Consider the following 19,870-nt stretch of genomic DNA (forward strand, 5'->3'; position numbering starts at 1 on the left):
AATGCTCTGCAGAATATTCTTGGTGTGGCCTTAGTAAAGTAACCTGTAGTTGGGACCTGCCAGTATAGAAGGTGGATAAAATAAATGTATTTAAAATACCCTTTTCTTCACAAAGAGCTAAAAGAAAAATTGAAAGAATTGAAGCTTCAAGTTATTGTTAAATGTTCAGATGATCAAAATAAAATAGTATTTAAGCAATTTGGCTGAGCACATGGAAACAGTGTTTGGCAGAGTTGTTACCTGGTGCTTGTTTTTGTGGGGAATCAGGGAGTATTTTCATTGGAGTCACTAATTCCAATCAAAATTGAGGAAACTAATAAAGGACTGAAAAGGAAGGCAGTTGTTTCTTGCTTTTCCAGTCTGCAGATTGAATACTAGATATGGAACTGTAAGGTCATCTTGTTTCAGCCATGAAAGCACAAAGTTGATGACTGGTATTCCTTGCCACATTAGAGTACTTCCTTCTTTCTAATAAAGATTCTAATGTCCACCCTGTATTCAGAAATGCAGTTTTGTTTACATATGGCATTAATGATGATTATTTTACAGGGAGTTTTGAGGGTGTTTTTTCTGTCTCACGCTTCATTTGGACAGAGATCTAACAGATTACAGAAGGGTTGGAGATAAACAGAGCTATAAACTCACCAAAATGTTTGCATATTTCTGATTAAGAAAGGAAATAACAAATCTATGTTTAGTTGCAAATTGTCTATTTTTTAAAATTTGCCATAAAGTGAAAAATCACTTTTTCATTAGGAAAACTTTTAAAGTGGCCTGAAGAAGAAAAACCAATAAAAATCTGTGTTGAAGTGGCCTTTATTTAAATCAGTTTAGTTTGCCTTGGCCATTCACAGGGTGCTCTGTGTTGGCTGCTTGTGAGTGATGATGTCAAACCTAAACTTCTGCCTCTCATGCACATCCACTGTTAAGTAGAGGAATTGGTCTCCTGACAGATGCAGATTTCTGTGACACAAAAATCCAAGGTGTTTGCTGGTGCTAGGGTCCAGTGGCTCTGGCTGCACAAGAGTTTCCATTCTGTACCTCAGCTTTAGAACTCTTTTTTTTCCAAACTCTTGACTTTTGGACTGATTTTCCCTTCCAGCTTATCTGCTGCCAAAAGTGGATTTCTTTTTTGGAAAGTTGGAGCAAGGAACAGCTTGCCAGTTTTGGAAGATGAGAGTATTAGTCCTTATGAAAATATGGGGGTTTTTGGTTTTTAAATTAAAGTATGTGGAAGCAGAAAGTTAAGATGTTCTGGAAGACAAGTTTGGGAGGTAGAGATGAAGCCTTGATTTTGAAAATATTGAGCTATGGTCTGCTCAAAATCCTAAGCTATGAGTTTGTTTTTCTCAGAGATTATGGCAGAGGGGGGATCTGCCATGTAGGAGTGATATTTGAGAAAATAGCAAATAACACTGGGCTTGATTGCCCCTCTGCTCTGGTGAGACCCCATCAGGAAGACATGGATCTGCTGGAGTGAGTCTGGAGGAGACCATGGAGATGCTCCAAGGGCTGGAGCCCCTCTGCTCTGGAGCCAGGCTGGCAGAGCTGGGGGTGCTCACCTGGAGGGAAGAAGGCTCCAGAGAGACCTCAGGGCCCCTTCCAATGCCTGAAGGGGCTCCAGGAGAGCTGGAGAGGGACTGGGGACAAAGCATGGAGTGACAGGACAAGAAGGAATGGCTTCCCACTGCCAGAGGGCAGGGATGGATGGGATATTGGGAAGGAATTGTTCCCTGGGAGGGCGGTGAGGTCTGACACAGGGTGCCCAGAGAAGCTGTGGCTGTCCCTGGGTCCCTGGAAGTGTCCAAGGCCAGGCTGGACAGGGCTTGGAGCAACCTGGGACAGTGGAAAACAGCACATTCTTGCTCTCAGATATTTTAATTTGCATTGTATTGAATTATCCTAATTCTATCACTAATTTGGCTTTAAAATGAAGAAGGGTAGATTTAGATAAAATGTTGAGAAGAAATTCTTCTCTGTGAGGGAGGTGAGGTCCTGGCACAGGTGGCCACAGAAGCTGTGGCTGCCCCTGGATCCCTGGAAGTGTCCAAGACCAGGTTGGACAGGGCTTGGAGCAGCCTGGGCTAGTGGGAGGTGTCCCTGCCCATGGCAGGGGTGGGACTGGATGAGCTTTAAGTTCCCTTCCCTTCCCTTTCACATTTACTTTGTTTTGTAAAACAAAAATAACTGCTGTTACTGCTTTTAAAAAAATTTATATTTTATTCCTCTGTCCTATGCATTCCTAACATTAGGTATGTTTATTCTTCTGAAAAAGTAAAAAATCAAGGTATCTCCTTGAGGCAAGAACCTTCAGCTGGGAATGGTTGTTCCTGTTTGATGCTGTCTTAGCACTGAGAGGGTTTTGGGGTTTGGGTTGGGGTTTCTCTTGCCACACAGGGCTCTCTGTGCCATGACTGGCTGTCAGGGTACCTGGTGGCACTTGCACAGCTGAGGCAACTTTTAAAGTTTGATGTCACTATAGAAATCAATTTGAAATAAATCTATTCTACTTATCAGTCTTCTAATGATGCCTTATTAAAATTATCTACAGTACAGTTAGATCAGGGTCACCAAGGAAGCTGTTGATAACTGCCTGTTTAGTTTTTTTGCCCAATTTTTCTTCTTTTTTTAAAATGTGAAATTATTCAGCAATATCAGTAGTCATTGTCTTGGCAGAAAATAAAGGGTAATTGAGAAGTTTGGAATGGAAAGTATGCCATGTTGTGAATTTGTATTGAAAGCAGGACCTTTATGAAATGCATTCATGCAGCTACTTGCCCTGATGTCAAAATTACAGTAATTAAGGAATTACTTCAAATATTTTGCTTTGTGCTGCTTTTATGCAAATTAAACAATGACATGGAGCTGCCCACTATGTTACTTTCATTTCTGTCTACTTCAAAATGTTCAGCTTGTTGGAAAGGATGGTTATAAATGCAGTAAACAACTTGAGGAACCAAATAGTTTTAGGAGGAGTTTTCCCAAAGAATTTGAGGGAAAATAATAAAAGACTGTGTTCTGCCTCAAGCTTTTGGACACCATTTTTATTTTAAAATAAAATTAATACTGTTCTTTCAAAATGTGACATTTATCCTTTGAAGGATGCAAAATGATACTGAGCTTAAACTGAGGTTTTTCTCAGCTTTTCATTGTAAATGACACCCAAAATTACAGTTGGTAGCCCAAGCAAAATTATTTTACACTTCTAACATTTGGATGGCACCTTTATAATTTAATTGGTTGCCAAGCGCTTCCAGCTCCAACCATCTAAATTTCTTCCCCTCCAGTTTCTCTTGGAGGAGCATGGACTTGACAGTGGAAGGAGAGAAGTGCCAGGGATCTGTGCCATAAAGCCTCTTTTTTTGGGGAGAGATGAAGGCAGCTAGATTGTCTTCAGGCACGGAACCTGATGGAGCCAGGAGATGTGGCTCAGTTGAGAAGGAAGAAAGCTGTGCATTAGAATCCAGTTAGGATAATTTTAATGCCTGTATGGAATTAGCCCTGCACACAGATTCCTTGATCAGTACAGCACAGTTTGGCTGTAAAACTTGTCTGATTGTTAGCAGGTATCTTTCAGGAGTTAATCCAAGTGTGTCAGTTCTAGCAAAAGGTGGTTGTTTCAACCAGAATTGGTTTTTGTTTCATGAATGAGAAATCAGGGACCTGGGTCACAGGACATGTTCTCTTTGGAGGTTTCTAAAGGTTTGTACCAAAAAAAGGCAAGGTGCATGTCCCATTTTCTGCACATGAGGTTGGTCAGGGTGTTGCTGCCTCCCCACAAACATTGCTGGCTGAAAAGTGTTCCCTTCTGTGGGGCCTGGGAAAGGGAGGTGTACAATTACAGATGTGAGGGCATGGACCTTAAAAAACAAGGCTCCTACTAGATTTGAGGATATTTTCTTCTGTTCCTATTTTAAGATTTATGCACAAGTCCATAGCAGAGTCCATTGGGGAGAAACTGAGGGAGCTTGAGGAATGACTGAGGGAGCTGGGGGTGCTCAGCCTGGAGAAAAGGTGACTCAGGGGTGCCCTCATCACTCTCTACAGCTCCCTGAAAGGTGTCTGTGCTCAGCTGGGGCTGGGCTCTTTCTCCAGGCAGCACTGACAGAACCAGAGCTCACAGCCTCAAGCTGCACCAAGGGAAATTGAGGTTGGATATTAGGAAAGAGTTTTTTACAGGAAGAGTGATAAAGTTCTGGAATGGCTGCCTGGGGAGGTGGTGGAGTCACCATCCCTGGATGTGTTTAACAAAGTCTGGATGTGCCAGGGTTGAGTTGAGGTGTTGGGGCTGGGTTGGACTCCATGGTCTTTAAGGTGTCTTCCAGGCTGGTGATTCTGTGAATAGCAAGAAATGTGTTTCAGTTAAAAATTAAAAAAAAACACTTGATTTCATTTCTCCAGGCATAAATATCTCCTGTGGTAGTGTCTGTAACCTGCATGGGAAACATGCAGGAGGCCCCAGAGAGAGAATGTAATTTACTGGAGATGTGGTTTTCCATTGCCTGTATCATTCCTTATTTCATATTCCTTATTTCACCTTTTAAAAACCAAAACCCATACCCACAGAGTCTTCTGGAAGCACAGATTTTGACTAAAAAAATGCAACTGTATTCTTCCCAAGAAAACACCTTGTTAGACATCACAAAACCTGTTCAGACAAAGAGATGAGTACTCATATTCATGTACCATGTCAGCACTCAGCCTGGCATCTCTGTACCATCTGCAGCCACTGAGAACTGCATCATTTCTCCTGACTTGCAGTTCTGTTTAGGGGTTTCAGCATTAGTGGCCTGAGCCAGTGTGATACCAAGAAACTTTTGGAATGAATTATGTTTGCACCAGAGGAATTCACCTGACTGAAGCTGTGGCTGCTCTTACAGGTACCATGGCTGGTGAAAGCCTGAGTGCAAGGTACAAACCCATCTTGTGTCCTGCTTCTCTGCTTTTCTCTGAGGTTCCAGGGTTGCATTCAGTCAGCTTTGCTCACACCACTGCAGATACCAAGGCTATTTCAGATTTGCAGCACTGCAGGGCTGCCAGACTTTTTCTCTATGAAATTTTAGGGTTTTTTAAGAGTTGTAGAGGCATTTGCACTGTTGTAAAAACATTGACAGTTTATATCTTTTTCCTGTAAGAGGTGATTACTTTTGAATTATTGTGCACCTCAATCATGTGAAACTATTTCCCCAATATACCCCTTTTTTAAATCTTTTAAGCCTAAAATAACACATTCTAGCTCTCAGATATTTTAATTTACATTGTATTGAATTATTCTAATTCTATCACTAATTTGGCTTTAAAATGAAGAAGGGTAGATTTAGATGAAATGTTGAGAAGAAATTCTTCCCTGTGAAATTCTTTCCTGATGTGAGGGTAGTGAGGTCCTGGCACAGGGTGCCCAGAGCAGCTGTGGCTGCCCCTGGATCCCTGGAAGTGTCCAAGGCCAGGTTGGACAGGGCTTGGAGCAGCCTGGGACAGTGGAAGGTGTCCCTGCCCATGGCAGGGGATGGAACTGGATGAGTTTTAAGGTCCCTTCCTACCCAAATCATCCTGTGACTCTGTGATAGTTTATTATAGTGCCTGATACTTTTAAAGTAGGAACTATTCTGAGTTTGTAGAGTCATTACAGGACTCTGTGCCTGCTTTGGTGGGAAAGTCATAGAGCCTTCCATCACTGGACTTTTCCAAATGAACAAAACCACAGTGGCATCAAGGCTGTCAGTGTGTTCTGCTGGATAACCCAGTCACCCATCCAGAATGGTGCCACACCCTGTCCCCACAGCTGGGGGACTGCTTTGTGGCCCAAGGTGGAGCTTGGTGGCCATGCAACTCCTGCTGCACCCTGCTAGGTTTTGTGTGTTGCTGGGATGGGCTGTGAGAGCCTTCTGGATTCCTTGCTGGGTGATGCAGATGGGCTGATGTGTGGGTTCAGAAGTGCTGGTTTCCTCCTGGTGCCTGCTGCAGTCAGAGGTGCTGAGAGCAAGCTGGGTGACTGAACCAGCACCCCAAGTGTGGCTGTGGAAGTCTCCTGGTCTCTCCTGTAGCTGCTTCTGCTGATGTTTGTGGCTTTGCCCCTAACTTGGCTCTTAGAAAGGGTTTGTGAGTGAGAGAGTTTCTCGAGGGAGAGATTTGTGGAAAGGGTTCCCCAGGCAGCGTGGTGTGAGAGGAGGATTGGTTGGGTTCCCACTGTCCACAGGCATTTCCAGCCTGCTTGGTGCAAAGGCTGTGGGTGGCTCTGGGGTTCCTGGTGTGGGAAGGAGTGAGGGTCTGTGTGCAGCAGGGCTTTGGCAGCTCCTGCTCCAGGCCACAGCACTCAGCTACACAAACAAACGTGTGGGTTTATTGAGGGAGCTGCAAATAGCCCGCAGCTGCTCTCCTCAGCTCTCTGCTGACCCTGCTGGGAGCAGGAGGCTGGGGGTGGGTGACCTCCAGTGGCCCCTGTCAACTTCAGTTCCTCTGGTTCTGTGAAGGATTTTTGGATGGAGTCTTGTATATCAGATGTTTGTGTGTTACAGTGACGAGAACAATGTGAATAATCTTTGTAGGAATAGCAGCCTCTTCCAGCCAGGCCTCATAAGCTCTTAGAGGTCTGTTACTCACCCGAGATAGCTCAGCTACCTCTGGAGGCATAAAAATCAGCAGGATGGCTTCTGTTGCAGTGTTGAAAACAAAAAGGTTTAATAAAAGGTAAAATAACAAACAGAGAAAAATCTTCTGTTGCAGTGTTGAAAACAAAAAGGTTTAATAAAAGGTAAAATAACAAACAGAGAAAAATCGAGCCAGTTGCAAGAGGTCCTCCTGCCCCTCGTAAAACACCTTACAAAAGCAATTAGTTTCTATGTTCTCTTCTTTTTCTAGTAAATTGTCTAGGCAGGGCTTTTTGCCTTCTGTCCAGTTAGCTATCCTTAAGTTTGAGGTTAAGTCCTCAAGGTCTTATGAGGTATCTTTTTCACCTGATTGAGGGGAGAAACTTCTGGGCTTCTTTCCTTTTTGAGGGGACAAAGGATAGTTTTGTCACTCCATCAACAGGGGGGCACATTCCTATACTTTGTGATATTTTTCTCTAGTTTATAAAGATGCCATTTGTTTTTGCTGTAAACTTATTCTTATTAATCTCACTGTAACTTTTTTTTTATTATTTCCTTAGTCAAAATGCTATGGCCAGACGTTACTGACAGAAGTTTACAAGCATCTGAATTTGATTGAATCAGACTACTTTGGAATTGAGTTCCAGAATATCCAGTCATATTGGGTGAGTACAGTTCCCTTACAAATCTGGTATAATAAAAAGGTTGGGTGAATGCAGTGACAAAAATTTCTTGAGTGACAAAAATTCCTTGAGTGACAAAAATTTCTCAGTCTGCTGCAGTTTGCTGTAGTCTCCTGTGGGATTATCTCTTGGATTCTTGTAAATCTGTTTCACTCAGCAGAATGCAAGAGCTATTGAAGAAGGGAGGAATCAGATCCTGCTTCTTGTTAAGTCTCAAAAATTGTATAAAGAAGTTAAATAGCTGGTGATGCTCCCACTTTCAGGGACAGAAATAAAATCCTCCTTTCCTATGAAAAGAGAACAAAGTGTACTCTGCAGAGCACTTATAAAATCAAATTGTGGTGTGTAATTTTGGTAGTGTTCATATTTATCTTCAGTTAATTCAGTCTTCAATTAATTTTCCTGAAGAGCCATTACAAACCTCTTTCTAATCAACAAAAGCCTCAGCAGGCACACAGTCCTACAAGCTTTTTAAATCATTGATCTAGATCAGTGCTGACACCTTTAAGCCTCCTAGTCACTTATCCTGAACCTTAGAAAGAGGACAATGTGCCTTCTAAACTAGAAAATGTTCCCCAAACTTTCCTTTCATTTTGATTGCTTTTGGTTTTTTCAGCTTTTTATTTAGTTTTAGGACTCACATGCAGAGAATGTGATTGAGAACATAGGGAATGCTAGTGACACTATCCATGCTGCTCTTGAGCAGAGGAAACACACTAAAGCTTGTTTAGTTTCTGTTGCTTGTGCATGGTGTGCAAACTGTTCCTGCAGCTAATAATGTTCTTAAAATCCTCAGCTTTCTCACAAACAGAGCAGTAACTAGTAAGGACCAAACATAATTGTCTTGTAACAATTTTCTCTTTGGAAGAGTGGGGAAAATAAAAGGTTGAGCTTCCAGAATATTTTGTGTTGCTTGTATTGCTTTTGTGGATTCTCCTTTTACTAGAACAATAGTCTTTCTTGTAAAACACCCTTGTCAAAAGGGAAAACATGGTGGGAAGTTAATATTGAGTAAAAAGCCTTAAGTAGGTAGGGAAGAGTGACAGAAATAGCACGGAAGGGAAAAAAACATTGGAGCTTTTCATGTTCTGCAGAGTTTCTGTAATTCTGCAGCCTGGCTCCTGTCAGACTGTGGGTTTTGGCATGACTCCTGCCCTCTTGGCACTGGGGCTCTGCTTTTGCTGACCTGGCTCTTCTTCTGTCCAGATGAGCTTTAAGCACAGATCAGTGGCTTTTGTATTGATGCATGAGAAATGTCAATTCAAACAGATAAGTACACTTTTTGTAAAGCAAAGGAATTACTGCATTGAGGAACAAATGCTACTCATAAATTACTGCTTAATTTGAATTTACTTTTGATGTTTTCATATTAAATTAAATAAGAATGTAATTTTTTTCTCTTCAATTTCAGATTTGGCTGGAACCTATGAAACCTGTTATTAAACAAGTACGGAGTAAGTAGTTTGAAAAAAGGAAGTTTTCCTTAATTTGCATCTTCTTTATGTGGGTTGCTTTCACAATTACCACTTGATTTACTGGTTGTGCTTCCCTGTAAAACACACATGGCAGGGGTGAGAGTGGTTCCTGCTGGGGCATGCTAACCTGACATTTTAATAGGCAGTATGTGGTGGGTGGAATGGAAACTTCCTGCGGGTAGGGTTCTTTCTCTGATAAATATCTGGATAGGTTGGCTCAGCTGGTGTTGTCTTGAAGTGAAATATAACACTTGCTGTGTTAGCTTTTGGAAGTTGTGTTGTCATACCGTGGGAAGAAAAAGGAACATTTTGGCTGATTCCCATGGCAGCTCTTTCCACATGCTCAGGAGCAGCTTCCCTGGAGGAGCAGAGATGGAGATGTCCCACCTAGGTGGTGGCTGCAGCGTCAGAGCCTCTGCCTTGGCTGTGAAATGTGGTCTTGTCTTTATACCACCTAAAAAGTGTTAATGTGACAGGCACTTTAAAGGCCCAAAACAGTTGAAGGATGCAGATTGCTGGTTGGTTCTTCAGTGTTGTTGAAAGATTAGATCCAGCTTTTTGTTTTCTCTCTGTGGATCACAGTTAAGCAATTTGTTTGTTTTGTGGTTCTGATTGTAGAGGCTTTGTGGAGGAACAAGATCAGGAGGGTGTGGTGGATTCTTACTCCTTTGCAAATCTTGAAAATGAGTCCTGGGAAGTAGCTTTTAGCTACACTTCTGTCTAAAATTGATTGCCAGAAAATATGAAATCATCAGTTCTAGCTTATTTTCTATCTTTAAGGTCATGATCTTTGACTTTTGTCGACATTGTTTTTTAAGCAGGAGAACCAAATCATCTATAAAATAGGGCTCCCTTGGGACAGTACAGAATATTTCACTCTATTTTCCCTGCCAAAAAGATGTTGGGAGTGCTGTCTTTTTATGTGCTCCTGGCTAGAAGGAATTATGTCCCAATCAAAAGATCTGATGGGTCATAGGTCTGCAGTGCTGCTTGGTTGCTCCTTCTGTATCCTCTCCTATACTATATAGATTGTGGAAACCTGACCTTAGACCACACACAGTGTTTCCTGATGATACAAATAATTGTTCTAAAATGGTCTAAAATCATGGGGATGTACTAAGATTTATGGCTGCTTTACAGTCTGCCACCCATGTTGTGGTGCCAGTGAAACTGAAAGATTTATTTCATTTTTTTGTTAATATTATTCTGTAAGAGATACCACTCAGTTGTCTGGCAAATGTTCATGTTCTGAAATCAATTTTAAATTTACTGAAATGTCCTATTTTCTATATACTGGGGGTTTTGTTTGTTTGTTTGTTTGTTTTTTCCTTTTTCTGTAGAATGTCATGATTTTGAAGCTAAACTTGTAACTTTTAGTCCAGCAGCAGGGAAACACAGATGTTATGGGCTTTAAGGTGATCTTGCTCAAACTTGTTGGTTGATATTGCTGTGTACCTGCAGATAGGCACTTCTGAGTCTTTGACATCCTCTCCAAAAATGGAATTTCTTGGCTTACTCCCAGTTGGTTTGGGCTTTGTGACACCCATTGAACTTTGTCTTGTGTGATAAGGTTTGGAGTGTTTTAATTAATTTCAAATGAATGCAGTCAGTTTTACTAGTGAGTCACTCCAGATGGGAGGGAGTTTGAATCCAAATTTTCAGCTTCCTACCAGACACACAGTGTAAGGTTGACATTTGGGTACCTTCTCTGAGGTGCTGCTACTTTATATAATACAGAGTTGTATTCACCATTCCTGCCTGGGTAATTTTTCCTCACATCCTTTTTGTTTCTTTCTTTTGCTCAGACTTGGGTTCTTAAAATAAATTCTGAATATTGGTTAAGACTGGGCAAGTGTTTCTTTTCCTAATTTATTCATAAAGGAAAGGCAAGACTGGCTAACAAAAAGAGGAGGGTTGTGCTACAGAAGCAAATATGCAGTATTATGTTTTTAACTTTTTATATTTATTATTATTTGATGTAAATGATGCTTGAAACAATTCCAAAATTGCTCCCACATTAATACTTCCACTTGATTGGCATCAGTAATGTGCAGGACTCTTCTTAACCTTGTGAAGGTCTTCCAGAGGCTCGCAGTATTTTCAGAAGTTTGATGTAAAGTTTTGGTCTTTTAACTGGAATCATTAAAACTATTTATTTCCCTCACTTGGTCCATGTCTAGAACTGTAGAATCCTTAGTCTCTGCCAAATGTGGGCTTTCTGTGTCATTATAGGCTGTTATTTCCAGACTCTTTCAATTTCTAGATACTACACTGTAATTAGGATGTGGATTTTAGGGGTTTTTTTTGGGTTTTTGTTGTTGTTTTTGACCAAGGCTTTGGTAATTCTAGAATTGGAGGCTAGGAGCTGCTCTTGTCACAGCTGTGATAGTCTGTGAGTTCTCCCAGCTACCTGTCAGAGAGCAAAGTTTGTTATTCTCTCATCAGCAAACGAGAGGATGGGTGAAGGAATGTTTGGCCTTCGGGAATCAGATATTCCAGACAGAAAAAATCAGTGTGCTTTGGGACTGATAGGGTTAAACTGGACTTTGTGAAGCTTTGAGAGATCCTGGTGCTTAAAGTAAATTAAAAAGCAAGCTGCTTGTGCTCCAACAAGTTTGATTTATTTTTAATTTGGGTAAGTTTACTTTGAAACAGCAGTGGCACAGGGAGTCCCTGGGGGCACTGCCTGGCTCTGCTCCAGGGGGTGCCTGTGCACATCAGGTGGATGCTCAGCAGGCTCCTGGAAGCACAGCCTGCCCAGTGCTTTGCCTGCCTCTGGAATACTTGGCCCCATTTACTTTCAGGCAGGAAAAACAATGTGAAAACAGTGGTGCCCAGTCCTGGCATGGTGAGGGATTGTTGTAGTCTGTAGTAATTCCTTCAGAAATCCAGGTGAAACAGGGATTGTGGCTCCACAGGCTGAGTTGTGATGTTGGAAGTGATAATTTAGAGCATTATGGACTGTTCCCAATAGTGACCAAGGGTTCTCTTTAGTTATGGAAATTAAATTAGTTTTCTGGAAATGGGAGGAAATGTGTATACCAGGCATGCTGGGAGCAGGCTGCAAACACCTTTTATCTGCATGGGGAGCCAGCCAGGTCTGCTGGCATCAGTGCTGATGGTGGAGGTGGGTGTTGGGAGCCTGTGGGATGTGTCTCCCTTCTGGGACCCTCTCCCTGGGTCACCTCTGAGGATCTTAATGCAGCCAAGCAGCTGCTTTGGGGTATTACAGATTTCACACTGCATGAAACTGTTTTTCCAGTTTCAGCCTGCAGACTCACCTTGTCACTGATGACCAAGTTCCTCTGGAAAACAGCTGCTTTACCTCACTTGACATGAACAATCTACACCAGAGCCTGCTGTGGTTAGCTTGGATTTGAAACTGGCTAGAATTTCTCTGTGTTGTTTCTCTGCCTGTTGGCAAACAGAATATGCATGTGTTTATGAGGGGTGTTTTTGTGTGAAAATGACCAACTTTTCTTCTAGGACCAAAGACTACAATGCTTCGTCTGGCTGTGAAGTTTTTCCCTCCTGACCCTGGTCAGCTGCAAGAGGAATATACTAGGTAAAGTATTTTTAGAACTATTGGACATGCTTTATGTACTGAATTAATAGATCAGGAAGGCAGCACAGCTGCTTCCAAGCAAAACTGAGGTGGAAGATGAATCAAAGAGCACTTACAGTGAATGTTACAGTTTCAGCAGACATGTGTTGGCAGATGAATGTTATCAGAAAAAATACTTTTCAGAATAGGAAACAGCACAGGTTAGGGCTTTCTATCATCCTGGTGTCAAGGGAGTCAGAGTATACAGAAAATACTAATGTTTGTAAACAGTGTCTATAGAAATAAATATTGAATAAACAGTACATGTTTTAATAAGTGATTTAAATTTCTAAACACACTCTGCACTTGCAAACACACTTTACTGTCCACAGTTTTAACCATGCTCACCATGGATTATTTTTGGGGATTGCTAATCAATCTGTGGTCAGTTAAGCAGCCCTATGCACCTGCTAGCACCTGGGGACCTGGTTTGAAGTCTGCCTCTTACAAAGACATTACACAGATGTTGGTGTTTAAAGAGCTCATTTAGTGCTTTTCACAGTTTCACTATTTTAATTGGAATTCCTCTCAGAGAGGTTCCTTATTATCCTTCAGCTGTATTTAAGAACAAACCAGCATGGCAGCAGTTGTGACTGTCTCTTGTAAGGAGAAATACTCTCTAAATATTTCTTTTGCACCAAGTTTTCTTGTATTAACTGCTGTTTCATATAGGAAATTCATTAGGAATGCAGCTTTTTAGAGCAGAACTGTATTTTGCCTACTTATTATTTATGGTTTGCACTTAGGGCATCTGGGTAGTTAATGATGCTGTTGATGATATTGTATTCTTTATTGTGAATGTGCTGAAGAAACTGAGAGAGCTCATCAGACAGACAGAAAGCAGAGCATACTTTTTGAGAAGCCTTTAATACATACTTACAGTACTTAAAATGTTTTCAAACCCCTATCATTCAAAATGATAGTTTGATACTTTTCATACAAAATGATACATAAAGATACTTTTAGTATCTTTTACTTCAAGAATAAAATTTTAAAATAAACTCTTTTAAAAAAATCTTATTACCGTTTTTTAGGGTGTAATTCAGTAAAGAAAAAGAATCAGTCTGTCAGTTTGAAGGGTTATAGTTGTGAGTTGTTGCCTCTTTACTGAAGTCCTTACTGTATCTCCTTCCAAGTAAAAGGAGCAGCATACAAAACTGTTAAACAGAAATGATTCCTCTTTAACAACTGAATGGGAAATATTTCAGTGGAACTAATATAGCAGTATAAGAAAAGTAAATTGAACTTCTTACTGTCTTTGTAGGCTGCTAATATAGTTCTGGAAAATACAGCTGTTGAGTAGATTAGTGGAGTGCTAACAGAAAGATTTATCAGTTTTCCTAACAAAATACTGAAATCATTGATATTCTTGAATTATTTTTCTAATAGATGAGATCACTTGAAATGTTCTTTAAGTTTCTTTCCAGCTAAAAATGACCACTGCTGTTACTGCACAGATGAAACCTGCTTGAAACATGGTTTTCCTTGTGCTTCCTTGTTCCTGTGAGTCTTTTTGTGCTGATAAATTGCACTGGAACAGTCACAGGTTATTTTGGTTCGATTTGACACTCCTTGCTAGCCAGGCTGTTGTTATTCTCTGGAGAGCAGAAGGATCAGGAGATGCTGCTTTTATAAACTCCTGCTCAGTTGTTCTGTTGTGTTTTCACGTGTCAGGATGTAACTCCAGCCCTTGTACTCTCCTGCAGATACCTGTTTGCATTGCAAATCAAGAGGGACCTGGCAGAGGAGAGGCTGACCTGCAGTGACAACACAGCTGCTCTGCTGGTCTCCCACCTTCTGCAGTGTGAGTATCCCAGCTGGGCTGACTCTGCTGACGGTGCCACTGCTAACCCACATTAAATCACATAGAGAAGCTTTTGGTAACTAAAAGAAGTCTCTATCTCACAGTATTTCCTTCTCCACACACTGTAAAAGTGTTGGTTTTCAACCCTGGGATGGTCATCAGGGGGAGGAACAGCTGGTGCTTATGTATGAGGTAAATTTGGCTTCAGAGGAGTAGTGCAAAACCAGCCCCTTACTGTTTCCCTGGCTCTGCAAGCTCTGTTGCCAGCCCTCCACATCTTCCAGACAGCTGTTCCCACCTGTCTAGGTGCTCTCTTGGCTTCACTTCTCACTTTCCCTGTGCCTGGGAGGAGATGGCTGTACAGGAACTGGGCTAAATGCAGCTGAGAACCATGCTGGAACAGGTTCTGCCGTGGGGCTGTCAGCAGCTTTCCTTCTTGCTGGGACTGAAAATGGAAATGGGAAGCAATTTATTTGGAAGCACTTCATGCTGCTGCTGGCTCTCTCTGTACATGCTTAAAAACCTTTGAGATGAGGAGGTTGGAAACCCTGAGGGAGTTCAGACACCAAACTGCTGCAGTGAAGTGTTCACAGGTCTGCAATCCAGACAGAGTCTTTGGTGGCTCTTTGCTGGCTGGAAGCAAAAGCTGATCAGTGATTCTTCACATGTGCACTGCTGAGTAGGTCTTGGTTGTCTAATTGTGCAATGCAATATAGCAATACAGTTATAATAGTATTTCTTCTGGTGATTTTATTGGAAGAGCAAATCTGTCTTGTGTGTGTGCAAAACTAAACCTGCTCATGGTTTTCCAGCACTGTGGAGCTGATGAGAGAATCTCACCATCAGGCCTTGCTTAGCCTGATTCTGCTCTTCTGGAAAATGTGAGAAAGAACAGATTCATTTTCAACAGAAATTATTTTACTTAAATATTTAAAATATTCAGTACTTTTGACTCATTCCTTCTTGTGCTGGCTAGGTTTTAAATAGGATTTGCTGGGTTCTTGTTAAGAGCAATCCCACTCCTTTCTCTGACAGTAGCTGATGGCAGATGCCCTCAGGCACAGAGCAAGCATATTGCAGTTCTTCCTTTGCTGCATCCATCCCATAATCACTGCACAGCACCACAGACTGACTCTGCATCTGTTTGGTTGCCCTTGTGTTTGTCTAATTTTTGAATTTTTGGCATTCTTCCATAGAAATGAGCTTCACAGCTTGGTTTTTGGGAAGTTCTTAGGACAACATATGTACTTTTATATTTTAAAACATTTTAGTTTGGAATTTAATGTTGCAACTTCATATTTTTTTAATCAGAAAAAGTAAATTCTTAAAATTTTTTTATTCAACTTGTAATTTTATGTACATTTGCCACATGTTCTGCCTGCTTTGGGCTTTTATACTCTGAGCCAAAGACTTCTGATTGTTTTGTGTTGTATCAGGTGGAAGCTGTTCTGCACTTTACAATAATGCTTTTTTCTTCTGTAAATCTTCTTAAATTCACAGCATTGCATCTGAAAGACATGGATGCATGAAGGGGAAACCAAAATTCCAGCTGTAACTTACCATCTTCCCAAGTAGCCTTGTCTGTTACTATTTTACAATTATATAGTCAAAAAATAAATTGAAATATGCTGTTTGGTATAAGGTATTTGTAAGGAGGAAATGTTCAGACCACCTCAGGGTCTTCTAAGCATTTCACATCTTACACCCTGAAGAAGTCTAAGTTTTCCAGACAATGTTCAAATACTGCTGTAATCCCCAGGAAGTCAGCTTGGCATAAATGTGATCTTGGTAAAATGAAGCTGGATGCAAAACATGCACAAATTTGAAGCACTTAAAGGTCTCTGTAATTTCTTACCAAGTGTTTTCTGTCATTGTTCCTTTTCCATTGTTCTTTCTTCCTCTAACATAGTTTTGTGTTCTGTTGTAGCTGAAATAGGGGACTTTGATGAATCAGAAGATCGAGAACACCTGAAAACAAACCAGTATTTGCCAAACCAGGAAAAACTTGAAGGAAAGATCCTGGAGTTCCACAGGAAGCATGTGTAAGTGAGGATTAGTGTAAACCACCAAGGGGACCCCTGAGCAGCAGATGGGCTTGCCTAGGAGAGGTTGAGCAGCTGCATGACAGGATGACATTAAGAGTGTGTAAATTAAACATCATTTACTTTGAGCAAGAAAGTTTGGTAGCAATAGTTACATAGTCAGGATGGAGTTGTTGGGCAGTAATTTTTTCCTCAAGTGATTTTTGCAGTGTGCCTTTAATAAGGTCCCAAAGAAAGCTTACATGTAATAATGGGTTTAGGCAAAATAATTCTTCAGAATTTCCATTCTACAAAGTTTAAGCTCAATTTTGCCAGCATATGCAGAGCTCTTGCTTTTGTCTCAATAATTAGAAATCAATTGCATTGTATTCTTTTGCTACAAATTAGGCATAAGGGAGATGGAGAAGGATGGAGGGAGTGGGGAGGAAATAACTTCCATCAGAATTCATGCAATACCTTATCTTAACAGCTGAGTATTTTTGAATTAAGGGAAGATTATTGGTGACAAAGAAACTCTGCCACAAATATAGGATTAGTTCCAACATGGAGTCAGGAACTGCAGAACCATATTTTTCTGTAATTTTTGAGACCTTGCATATTAGGATTTAGCAATTTGAAATTCTTTTAAAAATTGTGAATGTCCACACACACATTTTATTGTGTTTTAATCCAAACTTAGATTTTTCTTTGTTCTCTGTGGGTGAACTCCTGGATTGTTGCTGACTGATTTTCTTTTAAGACAGAACAAAGAGTTTTCAGGGAAGCATCTGTGTTTAAAGACACATCCTGTAGTATTGGGCAATTAGTTCCTGAGAATTTCAGTAATTAGATATTTGCTGTTTATGAGCAGTCATTTTAACTTGTACTGAAATTATTGCTAATGATAAAACTTCGGTTTTGCTGATTCTTCATGAAATCAGGTGGTTACTTTTTTCTGCTTTTGAACCTTTTGAGGTGCTTGTGGAAATGATGAAGAAACAAAGGAAACGTTTTAAGTAATTTAAAGTAATTTTGAAGTAAACCAAAATATATGCTAGGATTCTTCACCTTGGGAGAAAGTAGCTGGAGTAGGGAAACCATTAATTTCATTATTTTTCTCTTGTCTGAAGAAAAGTGCTGAAATAATTAGTAATTTGAAAGCAAATTAAAAGGGGAACATCCTTTTCATAGAACTTGTAGCAATATTGTGATACTACTGCAAGATGCTGTGGAATCTGGAGCTACCAATAGGTCATGCAAGGTTTTGATGACACCATGCAGGGCAGGCTGATGGCTCTGAAATTGGAGGTGACATGTGAGATTTTTAGATCTAAGTACCCTCAGAGCATGGGCAGAGCAGCCCAGCATTAGTCACATATCAAGATTCTGTTCAGTTGCTTTTGCTTGTGGGGAATTTTCCTGGTTTGCTTCTCTTAGAAAGGTTGTGACTGCAATCTGAGTCAGGGACTGGTAGTTCTGATCTGATTTGAGCTTTTTTTTTTCAAATAAGTTTCTTCTAATAATTGGTTACAATAAGGAAAGTTTGTATTTTTGCCTGTCGGGAAGGAATCAGAGGAAGGGTAGTAGGTAAAGATTCATTGCTTCATAAATTTACTTTTCAAAATTAGTGTAATAGGAGTTGCATTTAATACTGCCATATTATTAAAATTATTATTATTAAAATTATTAAAACTTATTTTAGGGCAAAAAAATTTTTTTTAAGAAGTGTCCATGCAAGCCACATTTAGATTAACAGCTGAGGCATGAGATTAGAAAAGGTTTCATTTGAATGTTAGTGATACCTGGATACCTTGAAGGCATGTTTCAAATTTCTCCTGTGCCTTTGGAAACATTTTTATAGAGAAATGTCATTTTTCAAGCAGTGCAGTCTTAAAATTAGCTGTGGCTTCCATGGTTTAACCCCAGCTCAGCCCCATGCTGCTGCTGCTGACTCCCCCTTGGTGGGCTGGGGGAGAGATTTGGAAGGGTGAAAGTGGGAAAATTCACAGCTTGAGGTACAGACAGCTTAAACTGGTGTAGCAAAAGCATGCAAAGCAAAACCAGGAATTCATTCCTTACTTCCCACTGGCAGGCAGGTGTTGAGCCATCCTCAGGAAAGCAGGATCCCATCACAGGTCTCAGTGACTTGGGAAAACAAGCAGCATCACTCCAAATGTCCCCCTTCTCCTGCTTCCCCCAGCTCTGTGTGCTGAGCACGAGGCCAGATGGGATGGGATATCCTTGGGGTCAGCTGGGATCAGCTGTCCTGGCTGTGCCCCCTCTCCCAGCCCCTCCCTGGGGAGCTGGGTGTGGAGCAGGAAGGGCCTTGGCTCTGGCTGAGCTCTGCAATAAGGAAAACACCCCTGGGTTATCAGCGTGTTCCCAGCTCAAATAGAAAATCTCAGCCTGCTACCAGCTGCTGTGAAGAAAATTAACCCCAGCCCAGCCTAGCACACACATCCCTTCCCTCTCCCTTACTCAGGGAATATTGACCACCCTTTCCCATCTTCAGCAGGTGAGGGGGATTCTGAGTTTTCTCAGTGCAGACACATTTTTCCTCATTTCTGTTCCAAGGAGCAGGCACCTGGGCATTTGGCTTTTTTCTGATGAGGATGCACAGTGCAGATGGACAGACAAAAATGCTTCTCTTTCATATTTTCCTGGTGTGTCACATTTTTACTTTTTTCCATTTATTTGAATATTTCATTTCCTTTAATTTACTTTATTATTCTCCTAGTTACCTTTAGCAGACTAATATTTTTGAGGCCAGGCTGGATGGAGCTTGGAGCAGCCTGGGATAGTGGAAGATGTCCTGGATGATCTTTAAGGTCTCTTCCCACCCAAACCATCCTGGGATTCTGTGATTCTTCCACTGATGGTTGCTCCTGACAGAGATTTCTTGTACAAACCAGGTGTTCAGGAAGAGAAACCTATTTCTGGCAGGATGGCTCATCTCCTCCAGATTGTTTCTGTGGCACTTTCCTTCTGCCTGTTTTCTTTTTTTTTTTTTTTTTTTTAATTGCTTCACTGTTGCTATCAGAAGGGAGAGAATGTCATCACCCTTAATAAAACAGAACCTCTGTATCCAATCCATTCTGTAAATGGAGACTGTTGTAATTGGAAAGATGGCAATTGAATGCTTATTTTCTATTAAACATATCTTTTTCTTTTACATTTGGAAATACTTTCTTTTACTTTCAAAAAGAATAGGAATATGGTTTCTATACTTTGCAAATATAGTAATGGTTAACAAGATGAGTTATATTTTTGGTGTAGCACATTAATTATTGCTTCACCAAGAGCCTGAATTAACCTATTTTATTTCTATAAAATGGAAATAAATAAAAACTATCTTCTATAGTTTATTAAAAATAAAAGATGTATATTTTGCAGATAGTGTATTGGTGCTGGTGCAGTTAATTCCTGACACCCAGACACCCAAAATACAATTTTTTCTGCCTTCCTGTGAGTAGTAGAATACTTGCTGCAAGGGGAGTGCAGGCTTCAACATGACACATTTGGCCTGTGTTCACATGTCTGTGGTTTCTTTGTCTGTGCATATTTAAACAGGAAAGAAGTACAAGATTTAATAGATTCATATTTACATTTACTGTTATCCCTCACGTCCTTTCACAGCTTGTTAGCTTAGTTGTCCACGAATTCAAATTCTTTAAATTGCTTGTAAATTAGAAAATC

The 19,870-nt window shown here is 40.7% G+C and overlaps 1 protein-coding gene across 3 annotated transcripts in view; it reads left to right on the forward strand.

Annotated features, from left to right (window-relative positions):
• The window catches only part of FARP2 (FERM, ARH/RhoGEF and pleckstrin domain protein 2), a 73,197-nt gene that overhangs the window by 13,231 nt on the left and 40,096 nt on the right, over positions 1-19,870 (forward strand). For all 3 annotated transcript variants that reach the window (XM_059855032.1, XM_059855033.1, XM_059855030.1), the window contains 5 exons: positions 7,148-7,252; positions 8,682-8,724; positions 12,232-12,310; positions 14,056-14,153; positions 16,081-16,195. In XM_059855032.1, coding sequence (XP_059711015.1) covers positions 7,148-7,252; positions 8,682-8,724; positions 12,232-12,310; positions 14,056-14,153; positions 16,081-16,195 — 440 coding nt within the window. The remainder of the gene's footprint in view (positions 1-7,147; positions 7,253-8,681; positions 8,725-12,231; positions 12,311-14,055; positions 14,154-16,080; positions 16,196-19,870) is intronic.

The sequence above is a fragment of the Haemorhous mexicanus genome, chromosome 10 (genome assembly GCF_027477595.1).
Source record: "Haemorhous mexicanus isolate bHaeMex1 chromosome 10, bHaeMex1.pri, whole genome shotgun sequence".
NCBI classification, from domain to species: Eukaryota; Metazoa; Chordata; class Aves; order Passeriformes; family Fringillidae; genus Haemorhous; species Haemorhous mexicanus.